At 43.1% G+C, this 18,585-nt stretch overlaps 1 protein-coding gene across 2 annotated transcripts in view; it reads left to right on the plus strand.

Moving 5' to 3' along the window:
* gria3a (glutamate receptor, ionotropic, AMPA 3a) overlaps window positions 1–18,585 on the plus strand; it is a gene marked incomplete at both ends in the record, with an annotated part of 54,683 nt that overhangs the window by 19,486 nt on the left and 16,612 nt on the right. For both annotated transcript variants that reach the window (XM_083665153.1, XM_083665154.1), the window contains 6 exons: window positions 6,468–6,655; window positions 14,993–15,046; window positions 15,246–15,407; window positions 16,032–16,199; window positions 16,419–16,523; window positions 17,957–18,067. In XM_083665153.1, the coding sequence (XP_083521279.1) occupies window positions 6,468–6,655; window positions 14,993–15,046; window positions 15,246–15,407; window positions 16,032–16,199; window positions 16,419–16,523; window positions 17,957–18,067 (788 nt within the window). The remainder of the gene's footprint in view (window positions 1–6,467; window positions 6,656–14,992; window positions 15,047–15,245; window positions 15,408–16,031; window positions 16,200–16,418; window positions 16,524–17,956; window positions 18,068–18,585) is intronic.

The following is an 18,585-nucleotide window of genomic DNA, read 5'->3' on the forward strand; positions in this document are numbered from 1 at the left end:
CACTGTTGACTGCGAAATAAGCTTTGGATGAACTGCAGCTCTCCATGGAGATTAATATTTTCTATTGTTCTCTTAGTTGAAGGTTGAGGTGAAGGATGAAGCCAGCTTTACAGTACTGAGTGTTTAGTTTGGAAAGGTGAGCGTTGTGTGTTTTTGTAAGGCTCTGTCTGCATGCGCTGTTGGCATGACCTCATTGGTGAAAAGTGCTGACTCATAGAGCATTGTGCATTCACAGCAGATGGAGAGTCTACAGCTGGGGAATCTGTTCTCCCTGAGTGCCTCTGCATTCTCCCCTGAACTAAACCTAGCCTTGTTTTGGAAGGCCCACTCACTCCACTCCTCCAGAGGCCCACAACCAAGCATGGGACATCCAAGCATGCGGAGCAGTGTTGGATGAACATGTGAGGTGTGCTTCCACATCTTCCACAGTACAATATTGTGCCACAGCATACTGTTGCATTCTACTGCAGATTCATTGTAGAGCATCAATTGTTTATATAGTTTGCGTTATGGCTTCCTTTATAATTTCTCCATAGAAAAACAACAGGAGAATCAAGTTGTTGGAGTGAAAATGTAAGCTTGTTAACTAAGGAGTGAGTTGTCCTGGTATTGATAAGAATGTCACATTGATTTCTGTATGTTGGGCTGACTAATATGCTCTCCTGATGCATTGTGGACTCACTTAGTCATGACACACAAACACAAATGAGGAACATTTATCATACTGGACACTGTGACAAACTAAAGACTAGAGCTGACAAGAAAGAATGGATGATGATTAAATAAAATGACATCTGGAATCACAGGACTCCCTGTGTTGCCACAATAATTGCTTGTTTTACGCCTGATATGTCCATGGTCGTTACAAACAAGTGTATCAGTGGACACCATATGAAGTACCTACTGTAGATCATTATTATCATTATTTACCTGGTAGCTTGTGTTACTGGGCAAATCAGCCGGAGTCGGTCTGCATTTAAGCTAACAGCAGCACCAGCCTAGGAACATCTGATGTAGACTCATCTTTCTCTGAGTAGCTACTGTCGTATTTCTGCACTGATCCCCCTTACACTCCTCTCAATGCTGCAGCCTGTGCTTATATTCTCAGATCTTTCGCTCCTTTCTACTGCTCTCCATTTAAGCTCCTAATATTTCAGGACATTGGACAGTTTCCCTCCATGCAGCACTGCCCTGACTGCGGTAACCAGTATTTCAGAACCCTGGACAGCTCTCATTTCGTCCAGACTGCCTGCCTGCCTGGGACAGTTTTGACTCCTGCTGCTGTTAATGCTGAGGGGAGATTCAGTAATCATTACACACAATGGAGACAAGAACACTGTTTGAGAGAAAGAACCATTCAAATCACATTCTTCTGAAGTCTCAAGTTATTATGCATGCATACCTTCAACATGGACTTGTGTAATATGTAAGGTTACTTTCTCATTCTTATGATAGGTATGTATGTAACCCAATATTTTTCTCTCTTTTTTTTTATTTTTTATCATTCAGTGCCCTCTCTGCGAATATCTGAAAAACAGACATTGGTGGAGAAATGCACACATCCATTCTTAACAAGAGCAAGAAAGGAGCCCAGGAGCAAGAGGCTTAGAAGGGTTGGGATGAGGGTTTTTCCTCTCCATAGCTGAGTGCACTAGTCTGCTGTTTGCAGGAGAAATAGCAGAAACTTCAATAGAATAAAAACAGTGTGGAGGCGTAGCCTGGGGAAAAGAATGGAGGAGTCAGCAAAGCCTTTGTGCCTCTGCCTCAACAGAAAACAGCAAATGGCATACGGGGCCAAGCACTGTCAGGAGCCCGGCAGCTCACCAAACATTATTTACTTTATGAATTCTCAACAGTGATGTTACCTTTCTGACTGAGACACACACTGTCAGGTCTAATTTGCTCCGACCTTCTGACTTCAGATGGCCGCATAATGAACTGAGTGACCAATAGAACTTCCTGTTTCGTTACATGCTGTTTTGTTTATACCTCTGTCTGCCCCCCTTGTCCCTGGATGTCTCAAATGCCTTTTATCTATTTTGGGACCTTTGCTTTCAAGATAACGCAGGGCCATTCGAATGGTGGTCTTTTTGCATTATGAAAGAGATTGATGTGCTGTGAAGTACATGGTTTGCCCCAAGAGGAAAGGCCATTTTTGTTTGTTTTAGAGATGGGTGTTCTCTGTGCATCTGAGCAGAAAGAGGAGAGAGGGAAGGCGTTGCTGTACTGTAAGTGCAGCTTTGCCCTCCCAGGCAGCAAACTCCATTTTGTTTAGATCTGGTTCCAGGGAGTGGAATGTCCCTGCAGCTTGTTTCTGTTTTTCTCTTAGGCTTTGAGATTTTTTGGAGCTTTTTCTAAAGTGAGTTCAGCAGCTTTTTTTTTTATTCCATCCTTGGTGGTGCGCTCAACTTTGGGCAACCCATCACAGCAAATAGCTCAGATGCCTGTGAGAGAGTTCAAACAATGTCACCATCTCCTGGGATGGAGGAGTGAAGACTGAGTCACAGTTGAAGCTGCACACCATGTTCAGTGTCCATTAACTATCCACCACCTGAGACAGCATACAGTATCATCCAGGGGAGGCTGGTGGAGATTGGAGAACTGGATAGGGAGGATTTGGAGGATACCAGGGGAAGAAATTGGAGGTGGAAATTGGAGAACGGGCTCATTGTAATGCATGGAATGGAATGAGGAATGGTATCCAAGACGTGTTTGATACCATTCCTCATTCTATTCCATGCATTAAAATGAGCCCGTTCTCCAATTTCTACCTCCACCAGCCTCCCCTGGTATCCTCCCTATCTAAACTACTCTCCCTACCCTCCACCTGAGACAGCATACTATCCACACTACCCTCACAACTGTACCCTGCTTTCATTCTGACATACTGTAAGTTTAAATGATCACGGTGAGTAATACATCAGCTTTTGCTGACAGTGTCTATAAAGAATATCTCAATCCAAATTAATATAAGACAAAAAGAATAGAAGCGTCATGAAAATGTTAATGTCTTCACCCCACTCAAATAGACCAATTATGATAATGGACTTTGCCAAGTATCTGAAGTTGTAATTGTTCTTTTAAAGAAATGAGACAATTTCTGTGCTTGCATAATCATTTCAACCTTTCACCCTGGGTGCTGAGCCAGGGAATTGTGCTCATGTGAAGAAATGGAAATGAGACTATTCTGAGGAGGTAGGAAGGTTTCTTCTCCACTCAAGATCACCACCATTATGAACCATCATCACACAATCGTTTTGGAAGGTTTCTTAATTTACAATGTCTAGCTTTTCAAAGATCAGATACAGAGATCAACAGAATTTATGTTTTTCTCGATGGCAGAAATTGCGTCAGAGAGATTCTTTGAGCCTTTCAAACATCCATCTTTCTGCGTCATATAACAAGTGCTCAGATGTTGAGGGATTGTTTCTAAGTCATAGTATTTCATGACATTCAGGGTTGAGGACATGTGGTTGTAACCTACTGTACCTGTATAACCATAAGACAAGGACAAAGCCAGCTCTAGACTATAACTGAGGCTCATTACCAGACATTCATGTTTACCTTATGGTCAGCAGGGGCTCAAAGACAAAGCCTTGAGGGGAAACTGCTGTATCAAATGTTAAATAAACTTACATATTGTATTACGTGCATGTATTATGATGGGGAAAACATTTATTTTCTTCTAAAATATTTCTTGCTCTTATACCAATTAAACACTGCCTTATGACAATATGCCCCAGATTTCTGAATATTTCATGTGTTTTTTTTATGGTAAGTACTGTATAATTGACAGTTTAAAATGCCCTTGATGCTCACCCTGCCCGCTGGCTTCTCTGATATGTGCCATCTGTTTACAAAGTCGATGAAAAATCCTTGAACCAACATCCCGCACTTTGTAGTTTACCCAAAGAATGACATTATCTTCATCTCACACAGCAGACAGGCAATGCTAATATTCAAAATGTTACTACTTTGGCATTGTAATGCTATGACATTTCCCTATCACATTACAGTTATGAAAATACAGAATAACATCTCCTGTTTATTTTGTTCTGTGACATCATTTCTGCTAATTTATTTATTTTTATTTATTTTGACTTGTCAATGCACACACGTTGAACATTGATAACCTCATAATAATGCCTTGATTCCAAAAGTTCCAAATCAGCTTAGAGGGAAAAAGAAATCATAAAAACTCATGAGGGAATAATTTATAAATCCTCCAAAATCCTTTTTTTCATAAGCAGCTGGTAACACATTTAAAGTGTCAGGCATTACCCAGCTTACTCTATTCAATATCAAGTCACAGAAAAACTGAGAAAAAGCACCTCATACTGTATTTCAGAATCTGCTTTTTAATTTCCTCTGTGCTATCAGACATAGACAGTGGACATTTTTCTCACCATGTGCTGCAGGATGATGAAAAACATATTTTTCTTCTCTGTGTGAAGCTCTGATGGAGCTTTAACAAAGACAGGATCAGCCCCAGTCCCCTTAGCCAGAGGTCAGCTCTGGGTCTTATCTTACATCAGAGACTCATTCACACTCTGCAGTGCCATATGACCAGGCGCATGAAAACCCTGCTTTCATTTCCCAACCTTTCGGAATAACAGAAATGTGAATACACAACTTTCCCTGCTCCTCGAGACACCTGAGTGGGTGATATGGCCGTGCAGTGCTCCAGAGCTGCCTGTCTCCAAAGGCCATGTGTGGTTTGACTGCTTCTCTGCAGTGTACTCCAGTGTGAAGGTCACTCACATAGCCGAGTGTAGTCTGGATGGCTGAATATCTGCCTGTGCTTGGAATTCTTATGTGGTATTTGGTAACACTTGAGTTCAAAATTCTACACACGGAGCACTCTCATGCACCTAGGCATTCAGAATTAACTATTTATGTAACTCTCATCCATTTGACATGAATCATAATGTGACTTACCGGGAAGGGAATGTAATCGCTTACAGTAAGTTGTAACACTTGTTAATGGAGGTTCCTGTTAGAATATAATGTTGAGAGTGAGACTAGGTGTTTTTCCCCCTGCTCTGGGCTGCGGTAGTCCCATAGAGTGTGTCTTGGCATGCAGTAGCATGTTGGATGTGGCCGTGGTGTAAGGAAGTGTTTCATGTGGACGGGCCTAGCACACAGCACACAGCACACAGCAGGGGTGCACTGCACAGACCGCATCTACATTAGCATAATCTACACTGACTGCCTTAGCATCAGTAATAATATTCATCATTTTATTGAATCAGCGATTTTATCCCCTGCTCTGAGAGGGAGGAATAGCACAGCGCGTGCCGCTGCCTCTGCCCATTTAGCCAAGCCGACTGTAGCATGTTGGCCCTCAGTGGGATGAAGCCTTCTCCAACTGCACCATCTCTATCTATTACTTATAACCTACCACATAATGAGCTACTGCCACCATGCATTTCCTCCACCACTGATACGTATACATTTCTCTCTGGATAATGGAAATATGCAAATGTGTGATTTATTTTGTCCATCCGTGCTTTCTTTCTTTCATTACCCTATTCGAGGGCTGTATATTACCATGCATAAATAATCCAGCAGCATATCATTACTCACTGTGGTGTATGAGTGTTATTAAATAACATTCATATTTCGATAAGGCTATTACCCATAATGGGTGGCTGCTCTAGCTGTATAACCCCTATTTCATTTCATTCTCATTTATATTTATAGATTTTGACCTTGGGTTGACGTAATGGACTATGCATTGATCTCTTGAAAAGGAAACATGTCCTGGTTGTCACTAGCCATGCCTCTTTTAGACAACATTTAGACTGGGCCTAATCGTTATACCTCAAACATTTTGTAGATGCATTATGACCTACAAGTTGATGGGAAATATCATTGGCATGATGTTTTTCACAATTTAAATTATAAATCATATTAATTCAACCATTACAGACTGTGACAGCTGAGACATTAGGAGCTGAAATTAAATCCTCTTCAATTAAAATGTCCTCCAAAGCTTCCTGGAATTGCAATAATATTTCTGTCAGACAATTCAGTGTCACTCAGATCATAAAATCCAAACTACAATTACTAGTTTGATGTCCTTGAGGCTTTAAGCTACTTTTCAATTGGACATGCTCACAATCCTACTTATTGCACCCATGAAATGTGATATTGACAGGACTGGCCTTTTGTATATATTTTCTTCACACAGGCTCAGAGACTTCTGTTGGGTGGGTGGGGGGGGGGGGGGGTGGTTAATGACGTAATGGACTCATTTCAATTAGACATAAATCAATCCCATTAAGTATTGATGCCTTCCTCCTCTTGTTGGCTAAGAGTAAAAAATGCACAAAATACCTCCAAAGAGCTTTATCTTTTTCGATAACCGTGATGTAATGTCATTAAGTCAACTGTTTCTCACTGCAAACCACAAACCAAGATTTCCATTATACTGTGTGTGATTTATCCCCCTCTCTCTTCTCCAGGTTTCTCTATACTACAGGCCATCATGGAGTCTGCAGTGGCCAACAACTGGCAGGTGACGGCACGCTCGGTGGGGAGCATAGTGGACCCTTTAGAGTACCGGCGCATCATTGAGGAGATGGACCGCAGGCAGGAGAAACGCTTCCTGATAGACTGTGAGGTGAACAGGATCAACGCCATCATGGAGCAGGTACAGTTGTTCACTCAACTATGACTGCATGATGAGTCACCTGAGGACTGAATGTTCTCTCTATGTTCACATGATGAATGACCTGACTAGCCATGATCATTCTGTTTAGTGCTGAAGCAAATGGGGTACTCTGCATCTGTGGATCTTTAGCTATTTCATTTGTGTGCGTGTTTGGAGGGAAACAAATGTCTGATCTAAGTAATTAAGTCTTCTAAAGGACCTGTTAAAAGTTTGTCCTTCTCCTTGTTTTTCGAGTAAGAAAAGACCTTCTTCAAGGGTGCCCTTTCAACCTCACACTGCTCAGTGTTCCATCCTTTCAAAGAAACCTTTTAGTTGCCCGTCATTCTTTGAATACCTCAGATCCTCCCATCACCATTAGTCCCATTACGCCATTAGTAAAGTAGGGTTTTCTCCTGGCCTCCTCAGCTTTGTAGTTCTTATTTCTTTCACACATTTAACAGGGCCAAAGCCTTTACTTAGAGCATAGTAATGACATCAGACACCACAAACAGACGGAACACTCTCTTTTGGGGGATACGGTCAGACATAACAAAAACACAGGAAAAATTCAATGGAAGCTGGTTGGAGCCGTTAGATCCTTGGTTACATTTTCATCAAGAAATAACAACTATTAACAACGGTACGCTCTCATCCCTGTTCCCTTGGTGATCAGCCACTGAATCACCCATTAGTGTTGATTTAGATGTATTTCTTTATGTCTGTTGTGCAGAATCTCTGAATGGGTTCACTTAAGTTAATGCTATTATCAAGAATTTAATTTAATCCCAGTTATTTAGCTTTTTGCTTGCTACACTGGGAATGACATTTAGTGTTGACTTATATTAATTGACATCATGTTCTTTCTTGCAGTTAGTTTTCCCCATAAAATGCTTCATTGAGATTTTTAAACTGAATTGATTTGTTTGAGGAATCCTTTGAGCAGTGACGTTGGTCAATGGCCTTTTTATAATATTCAATCTGTCAATTTAAATTTAAATAATGCCACAATTTGTCATATTTAGTCAGGCATGTTGTGGTGTGTTTTCTCTAAAATGTCAGAGTGCACTAATGAGATGGAGAGGCATGAGCAATGGGCTTAGAGGAATGTGACTGACTTTCAAGATCCAGGGAGTTGGCCTCCTTATAATGACAATGTTTTACTGATGTGTAATGTGTACTATATCTCTTACAAAAAGTCACAAGCCCACAGGCAGGTGTGTGTGTGTGTGTGTGTGTGTGTGTGTGTGTGTGTGTGTGTGTGTGTGTGTGTCTGTGTGTGTGTATGTGTGTGTGTGTGTGTGTGTGTGTGTGTGTGTGTGTGTGTGTGTGTGTGTCATTTTCATCATTAATAATGGTTGGAACCTGACCTTCTGTCCTCTGTTGAGGTGTATGTGTGTAGGCCTCTCATACTGTACGTATATTGATCCTTCGTTATTATTGGGCTTAAGAGTTTTACTGCGACCTTTCCAGCAGATTTGTGCTCATTGCCACTTGCTATTGACCCTGAGGCATTTAATAATAATAATATAATAATTTAATAAGGCATCATAAAAGCCTACAATTTTCTGTCCTCTACTGATATGTTAATGCTTCTGACAATAAAGTTTAGTGTTAATTCCAGCAATTCCTGTCAGATTTCAGCAGATTAATTCAGAGCTGTCCAATGAAAACCGCTGTGGTCATTATGGGAATAACTTTAGGCAATTACAAGTGTAATCTCTGAGCATTCCTAACGGCCACAGACCCCAGTGTTAATAGTGAAGTGGCCATCTCTGCAGCTGTCTGTCAGACACGCCGCTCTCTAGATGTTTGAGACTGGCACGACAGGTCTGGGTCTCTCAAGGACGATTCATTATGTGGGTCGTCACATCAACACTTGCTTTAATATCAGCACCCAGTGTAAGTAGGACATGCCGTCCCATAACGGCACACAATCAGCCTACTATAAATAGCCCTACCCTCCTAGCCTGAGGGAAGAGCTCACACAAAGACAGGAGCCAGAACACAACCAGGATCATTTAGCGCTGGATGGGTCGAAGCCACCAGAACACACTCTTCTCCCAATAAGAACCTGATATTTTGCTATTCAAGAGTTACGCTTAACACTCAATCAGTGGTTATCACTTCTCTCAATGAGGTCATTTAGTGTCAGGCTGTGTGTTGATTTGTGGGATCTGGGAGCTTGGCCTCCCCTGCAGGCTCTTTCACCATCTTAAAGGTATCAACCTGCTCATCCCCTCAGTAAAGAATAGGCCACAGCATGAATGGATGGGCCTTGGGAGAGGCCTCCCTCCCACAGGCTGCTCATCAATGATAAAGCCACACTAGGGTGTAATCCTGGCCACAGGAGCAGTTTAGAGAGGGAGAGAGAGAGAGGGAGAGACAGCGAGTGACAGAGAAAAAGAGAGAGAGTGGCTGGGGAGAGAGAAGACTCATGGAAATGGAGCCAGGCAGAGCCTCGCTGTGCTGTGCTATGCTGTGCTGTGATGGAGTAGGAGAGCTGGTATACTGTATGCCCACTGGTGGGCTGGAATTCCACACCCAGACAGGAAAGGAATAGATGGGCTGGATCTTGCTCTGGGGTGAAATCAGAGTTGTGTGTATGGAATCTAATCCTGCCTGTGAATTACATTGCTTTATCATACATATATATTGATTTCTTGATCTGTGTAGTAGCAGCAGCCATAGTACAGTACTTTACCATTAAGCAGTGCTACTATAAGTACAGTATCAGTATTCATGACCTTTTCCAGCTGAATCTTTTACCCTTTAATTTAGCAAAGAAACACAGCTGTAGAGGCAGATGGGAAAAGGGAGCATTTGAAACCCAGGAATACCAGTCAGTTCCCATTCTGGAGGAGTCAGATGACAAATGGCTCTAATACGGCAGCAACAAAGAGAAAGCTCCGACAGTGGGAATGCTTTTAAGGGGAGCCAAATCCGTTGGAAGGGGTATAGATCCAGCCCTGCACAGGGACGCCGCTCCAGCCTGCTTAATTAGAATAGATTCCCCCAGGAATACTTAGGCTAATGGTCCTGCAGCACAGCACAGCCTAGCTCAGCTCAGCTCAGCTCTACACAGCCATGCTAGGAGAAGGATGAGGAGGAGGAGGAGGAGGAGGAGGAGGAGGAGTAGGAGGAGGAGGAGGCTATGAGGCGAGGAGATGAAGATAACTGAGCATTCTTACACAATGGGCAGGAGGACAGAAAATCTTCTCTCAGACTGATGGCCTGGGTTATGCCTCTCTCACTGCATAATATTCTCAGCAAGGACTTGATCTGAATGTTAATGTTTTGGTTACCGTTACGGAATGTGCGAGTATGGAACCTCAGGTTAATTGAATTAAAACATTGATATGCACTGCAGGATTGTGGTGATAAAGGGAGACTCTTAGACTCTTAGTGATTTATGATGGTCGTTCTGGTGTTTAAATCACTATGGTAGAGGTACATTGACAATATGTCTACCTGTTCTTTATATGGTCATGACATGCATGCATGCTGTCCCCTATTTAGGATGGCAGTTCCATGTGAAGGTTTGGCTGGTTTGAAGGAAATGTGGCTATATTTTGGCTATATTTTGTTATTTAATATTAATAATCTGACTCCAAGTAATGTAATTGTCACTATGTGCAAAGAATTATTGAGTTTGTGCTGATTTAGTGCAAGAATGGTCAAATAGAATGAGGCTTTAATAATACTTACACAATTATTACTAGGCAAATACTTCAAAAAATTACATTCTACCCTCAATGGTAAATGATAGATAAAGAGAGAGAGGTAGAGAGAGAGAGTGAGAGAGAGAGAAAGCCAGGCCACAAGGAAAGAAAAAGAGAATGAATCTGTGCCTTTACCTCTGTTTTATAGACCAAAGTATTTAAATTAGGACCTGTTTGCAAGGAGACCAATCAGAATTCATCCTGTCAAGTCTATACTGACGACATCACAGGTACATCCCAGAGAGCTCCCAGCCATTTGTCACATCGGGGGAAGGGATCTCAAGGAAGGGGGGCAGAATTGCTCCCCATTCAGTAACACTATGATTGATAAGGGAACTTTAAGAGGGAGGGAGTGTTTCATGAAGACAATATTCCCTCCGTTTTTGTGTTGTAGTTGTATCTTACCCAAATCATAAGATTCAGCCCAAACGACTGGGATGCATTCCACCTATATACGGACTCCTGGCTTTTGAAGAGGAGCCAGCCCATGATGGCAGCCAGGCTATCTTTTCCATTCAATTGACATAAAAAATGTAGGAGCCAATCAATGCAGTCAATACTGTAGCTCCTTTCCCTTACAGGATGCAGTTGATATGGTCTCTTGACACTTTGACAGTTCTCCTTTTTCTCCATGCCTTAGAAGAGAGGTTTTAATGAGGGCTGTCCATTCTGACTGGTTGGGATGAACTAAGGGGGCCACCAAGCCTCTGACGAGGCGAACATGACCCTGCAATAACAGACTAGATGCAGATGAACTGGAACTGATATGAGGATGACCTCACTAATGTCCCCATCTGTTTTAGGTACAGGCTGAAAGTGATCATCCCATGGGGAAGCGAAACTAGAGCACCAGGATCCTAAAAATATTTGTTAAGCACACATGCTTTTTTGTATTGAAGTCCACCCTTTCTTTTCTGAGAACAGGCTAGGTAGGCTACGGCACACTTGCATTCTATGTATGCTGTTGTTATATCCACTAGACTGGAACTGTCCTCCTTTGAATGGTAAATTGTATGAGCCACTAAATTACCTCAACTTGTGTGTGCACACAAGCAAACATGTCATCAGCAAACTTGATGATAGAATTGGAGTTGTGTTTAGACCCAGGTCCCCGAGCTTGGTGACAAGCTTAGAGGGAACAATGGTGTTTTATGGGGAAGGGGAAGAAACAAACACACACTCTCACACACACACACACACACGCACACGCACACACACACACACACACACACACACACACACACACACACACACACACACACACACACACACACACACACACACACACACACACACACACACACACACACACACACACACACACACACACACACACACACACACACAGACTAATTGGATTGGATATATCATAGGTCTCTGTGACAGAGAACGAGCATAGTAGATCATAGAGCAAGATGAGGTTACTATTAATGTCAACAAATAAAACAGTCAAAGTTTCAGCCAAAAATAACACTTGAAGTGTTGATTTTTAAAGGTCCTCATATAAGGGAATGGTGTGTGTTTTATGGCAGGGCCTCTTCTGTGACTCTTCAGAGGAGAGTATTACCCACTGCCCCCAGGCGCTGCAGCTTCATTAAGTGCTTGCTGTGTTGTCACACTTGGTCTGCCGCGGCACCCTCTCACATGGATGAATACTAGATGAAGGGCTTTTTGTTCCCTGTTCTTTATTAATTGAACTTTTGGATTATGCATGCCTTCTTGAGCATGGCGCCTGCCTGCCCGCCTGCCTACCCGCCTGCCTGCCTGCCTGCCTGACTGCAGGCCTAGGGACAAGCAGTTTTGCATGTGATCCTCCACAGGCTTCCCACTGACAAGAAGCCTGTATCTAATGGAACCACTCTCAAATGGTCCATGACATCCACTCCAGGTGTTCCTCACTCATGTCCTTCCTCCACACAGGGAACCTGGCAGAGTGAGACAATAGGCGGAGGTCCTTCCTGCTACTGTATATCCTCTCAGAGAGAAAGTTTGGGCGCAGGACCTGCGGGGGGTTAGTGGTGGAGGCAGAAAAATGTCAAACACAATGAAATCATTCAGCACACCCGAGGAGGGTAATGGGATTTAGTGTTGTGTATAAAACTGCCAGGAGGATTTGAGGGGGACTGGGCGGTAACCTTGGAGGATTGAGGACGTTTTCTCTCCAGAGACAATTAGGAGATATTAAAGCGGGACTAACTAGATGATAGTGAAGGGTAGAGGTGTGGATGAAAGGACTGGTATCTGAGGGATCAGACAGTGTGCAGATGGGTGCCATGAATGATAATTTGTTAAAGGATGCCCTTTAATGTGATAAAACACTTCTGAGGCGGACAGTCCCTTTGTTAGACACAGGCATGCAACCTACAGTGACACTGAGAGAGGTGAGGGAGATGGAAATACAATAAGCAATGCAACACAACGTCTTATTGCATGTCCTTCCTCTGATTCCCTAGTAGGGGTCATTTATGAAAGGTACAATAATCACACTCTACCACCAGTTTATTGAAATGCATGGGTATATCTATACATAACAATGTATGAAATACTTTCCAAAATAATAACTCACTGGATGTTTGATATTCAATAGAAGAATTTCAGTGCCAGACACATAGAGCATCCTTGTTAAAACTGCGGGGGAGGCAGTCTAAAAAGACACTGAAAATACAGAAGAAAAACAACCTATCCACCCCCTCAGTATCTCCATGCAACCACCTCCATGTTCTGAGGGGGGAGAAGAATGAGAGATACAGTAACCTACCTCAGAGATACACTAACCTACCTCAGACACACACTAACCTACCTCAGAGATAAACTAACCTACCTCAGAGATAAACTAACCTACCTCAGAGATAAACTAACCTACCTCAGACACACACTAACCTACCTCAGAGATAAACTAACCTACCTCAGAGATACACTAACCTACCTCAGACACACACTAACCTACCTCAGAGATAAACTAACCTACCTCAGAGATAAACTAACCTACCTCAGAGATACACTAACCTACCTCAGAGATAAACTAACCTACCTCAGAGATAAACTAACCTACCTCAGAGATACACTAACCTACCTCAGACACACACTAACCTACCTCAGAGATAAACTAACCTATCTCAGAGATAAACTAACCTACCTCAGAGATACACTAACCTACCTCAGAGATAAACTAACCTACCTCAGAGATACACTAACCTACCTCAGACACACACTAACCTACCTCAGAGATAAACTAACCTATCTCAGAGATAAACTAACCTACCTCAGAGATACACTAACCTACCTCAGACACACACTAACCTACCTCAGAGATAAACTAACCTACCTCAGAGATAAACTAACCTACCTCAGACATAAACTAACCTACCTCAGAGATACACCAACCTACCTCAGACATACACTAACCTACCTCAGACATACACTAACCTACCTCAGACACACACTAACCTACCTCAGAGATACACTAACCTACCTCAGAGATAAACTAACCTACCTCAGACACACACTAACCTACCTCAGACATACACTAACCTACCTCAGACACACACTAACCTACCTCAGACACACACTAACCTACCTCAGACATACACTAACCTACCTCAGACACACACTAACCTACCTTAGAGATACAGTAACCTACCTCAGAGATACACTAACCTACCTCAGACACACACTAACCTACCTCAGACATACACTAACCTACCTCAGACATACACTAACCTATGTCAGAGTGCCTTAATGAGTAAGCCTGGTCATTAGAATAAACACAACAGTTAGCATCCTCCATGCCTGCCTGCTTGTCTTGACTGGGAAACATGTTTGGTCCTAATTAAGTCTATAATGTAGCCCTGTGGCAGCCACAGTAGAAAATGGCATAGAGCACTTTTCATTTGAGCAGGCAGCTGCGTTATGAAAGGGAAATTTCTCTGCAGGCCTTGAGTCCTGACCTTATTTTACACGCTGACGTTAATGCAAAGGAACAAGTATTGTCATCACAGCACAAAGTCTCACCTCCATACACACATACACGCACACGCACACACACACACACACACACACACACACACACACACACACACACACACACACACACACACACACACACACACACACACACACACACACATACCCTCACACTCACACATAACCAAACTCTGTTTGAAAGTTGAAAGACACACAGTCATGCACACATGCATGCAGGCACACACACACACCCACACATACCCTCATACTCACACATACCCTAACTATGTTTGAAAGTTGAAAGACACACACACACACAGGCACACATGCACAACCACCCACCCACCCACACCAGACATTATTCAAGAGGAATATTATATAAGAAAACCAATTCATATGTGTTAAATTGAAAGGTGACAGTTAAGTCTATGCAGTTTCTGCTGCTCAACAAATAGCACAGATGGGTGAGTTGCATAGTATTTGCTCATTAGTGCAAAGAAAGCTCATCTGGAAACCCACAATGTTGATCTACTGTACAATCTCCTCAAAACTGCTCAATATTGTAGATGCATCCTGATGGTGGTTATCATACAGTACTACATGTCCCATCCATCATACAGTACCTTTTCTTACTGTGACATGTCCCTCCTTGCAGGTGGTGGCCCTGGGGAAGAACAGCCGAGGCTACCACTACATCCTGGCCAATCTGGTGAGTACATTAGGTGCAAATTGGATTTGGAATCACTTACAGTAGCTTACCATAGCTTACACATTACAATAAGAATTACCTCTCATATATTGTAGTGATGAATTCAACAACGGCAATTCAGGTGAAGCTCCTATTCCCCCTGCTGGGACAGACTGCCACAATGTGATGTCTACATCCACTTTTGTATCTCTGGTCTCAGGGCACCTCCAACATGAGCCTGGACAAGGTCATCGCTGGAGGAGCCAACATAACAGGATTCCAGATCATCAACCCGGAGAATCCCATCGTCCAGCAGTTCCTCCAGCGCTGGGAACGCTTGGATGAGAGGGAATTCCCTGAGGCCAAAAACACTCCACTGAAGGTAGGTACGGCACAGCTGTCAATATTGTACAAAAGTATGTTCACACCATGACAGATCCTTTCCTCTGCCCATCTCTCCCTCTCCCTGCCGACAGTAGACATCTGTGTCTCTCTAACAGCATCAAAGACAGATTAGTTTCACTCACGTGAAACATAGATTGTTACTACTCTTGACAAAAGGAACTATTAATCCCTCTTGTTCCTAAAAGCTTTTGTCACATACGCTTGTCATTCAACCAACAATACTAAAACGCCTGTTTGTCAGCCTGTCTTCACTCAGAAGAGAAGCATGCTTTCTGTTTGCAAGTACAACAACATGCAGCTTTGATATATCAAGCAGCAGCAAGCTGCAAATTACTGCTGTATAAAATAAACCTTGAGGCAGAGCTTACCGTCTTAGTCTCCCTGTACATCTATACCAGACTACGGGTAAGCCCCAACTATCTCACACTATTTCAGATCATGTGATTACCATGCTGGATCCAACATCCAGTGTGTCAGTGTTAGGGTGTGGGTTAGGGTTACGATGTGGGTTAGGGTGTGGGTTAGGGTTAGGGTTAGGGTTAGGGGTGTGTTGTGGTACAGCAGGCATGGTATCACTGATGCCTGAATGACTGGCTTTCAGTACACGTCGGCGCTGACCCATGATGCCATCCTGGTGATTGTGGAGGCCTTCCGGTACCTGCGGCGGCAGAGAGTGGATGTGTCCCGAAGGGGGAGCGCTGGTGACTGCCTGGCCAATCCAGCTGTGCCCTGGAGCCAAGGAATTGACATAGAGAGAGCACTCAAAATGGTAGGAGGGGTTTTGACGGACTACCCATGTCATCACCATGTCTGTACAATACACTTCAGTATACAGTCTTGAACATCCTTACTTATCTAGTTCCTAAATTGTGATATCATTTAATACTGTATGCTTGGTTTGGTTAATTCTATCTCACTCCAAAAAGCAAACCCAGCAGAGTGGTTTTGTATGGAAGTTGTTACAGTTCCTTGTGTCACTGCATGGCAGGTCCAAGTACAAGGTATGACAGGGAATATCCAGTTTGACTCGTTCGGTCGCAGATCCAACTACACCATCGATGTGTATGAGATGAAAGCAGAAGGGGCCAGAAAGGTAAGTGAGAAGCACAGTGGTTCAACAGATAGATTATGATACATTTAACTATAGACATTTCTCTCCTAGGGTTCAGAGGACCCTGAACAGTCAAGCAACTCTGTGGAAGGATTTTATTGTCATATTAGTGCATTCTTCCCCTGAACTGAGCTGATGTCAAAGCTGATGTCAAAGCTAACTCAGTTTACAACAAATGTAATCACACAGTTATTTGATTCCATTACATATATTTGTGTCCAAGTAATTTCCCTCCATGTGTTGCACTATATGCGCCAGTAATTTCCAACCTGCTCTGTGCTGTACAGAGCTGAAAGCTTTATTGGATAGCCAACAGTATAACAGCTTTCACCTGTACCAGCTCCTGCTGTATTCATTTAGCTCCAGACACTGGGGGCTGACCTGGCCCTGCCTGTTCCCTCTTTGTGCTCAAATATATCTGGGCCAGAGGAGGCAGGAGAGCGGACATACCATAGCTGTCAACAGTGATATATTGGCCAATACCCCCCTACAAATTCCCCCCCACTGCCCGCACACATGTACACACACACACACACACACACACACACACACACACACACACACACACACACACACACACACACACACACACACACACACACACACACACACACTGGCCTGCGACACGGGTGCTGCCACCATGGTAGCCCACAGATACTGAACTCTGACGTGACGTGGCCCTATACTATCTACATAGCTCAGATCACCTAGCCCAGTGTAGCACAGTGACCTGCAGGTCCACACACACTGTGAGACAATCTGCAGTGAGAACAGTGTCAGTACTGTGAAGAAGAACGGCAGGACAAAAGAGGCATACTGTAGAAGTGAGCTGAACAAGACAGGAAAGGACAGAACGCAACACATATACAAAACACATAGAATTGAACTGCTGACATCTCAGTGGTTAAATCTGAATACAGGTAGGCCTATATAGAAACAGACCAACATGTTTAGTCCCAGCACTTCTGCATGTATGCACAATGTTTATACAAGAGCAGAAGCCCTTATTGCATTGAAACTGCTCAAGGCCAGATAAGCCATACTTAGTCCATCTTCTTGGCTGATATTAGTATAGCCGTCAAGTGAGCCTTTCATGGGCATTACTTCCTGGTTATGTAAAGGCACAGTGACTTTGGGGCTGCAATGAGAGAGAGAGCTGCAGTGCTGAGAGGGAGACAAGGAGAGAGTTGAATGCTCTTTTTACCTGCTGTATCTGTAGAGACTGGAGCGGCATCAAATACCACACAGCAGCACAGGCTCTTTATCTCACACATCATCAGACACCCACCAAGCCCTCTAGGCCAAGGCTCTTCTTAACAGTGCTAGAGCCTGCCAACTGCACTGGGAGGCTCTACTCACAAAAGTCTTTTCATTGCTCTTTCTTGTAATAACCATGATGTTTGTGTCACTTTCAGATCGGGTACTGGAATGAATACGAGAAATTTGTATATGTTATGGATCAGCAGGTCACCAACTCTTCTGACTCTTCTGTGGAAAACCGAACGATTGTGGTCACTACTATCATGGTACACTTTCCAAGCAGATTTTAAATGTTCCACCTTAAGAATTCTGCCACTCAAGGTCAAGGTGTCCATTGTTACATTCTGTCCTGGGAGGGTAGAACTATTTTCTTTTCAGTTGCTTTCCATCCACTCACTACATGTTGAAACAGTCGATTCACAGAGTGTTTCAACTGTATCCGTGTGGGTGACAAAGCATTTTGATTTTCCATTACGGTGGCCTGTTGTAGCAGTGACATCACAATAACGGCTTTGGTAATGATAAATATAGAGCCTAGACTTCATCTAATACACATTCAGTGCATACGTAAGTAAAAACCTGTTTCTTACTCATTAAGTAAAAGGTCAGCGGCATCAGGGATAGATACAAATCACTAACTCAAATGATCAATTGTTTCTCACTGGGGACATAAAATAAATACCATTTGAGGAGGACATAAACAACCTAAGGCTCTAAGCTTTGGTTTTTATCCCCTTGTTCAAATCTATTTTGTATGTCCACTATGAGTTCTGTACTGAAGTAT

The sequence above is a fragment of the Argentina silus genome, assembly GCF_951799395.1.
Source record: "Argentina silus genome assembly, chromosome: 2".
NCBI lineage: Eukaryota > Metazoa > Chordata > Actinopteri > Argentiniformes > Argentinidae > Argentina > Argentina silus.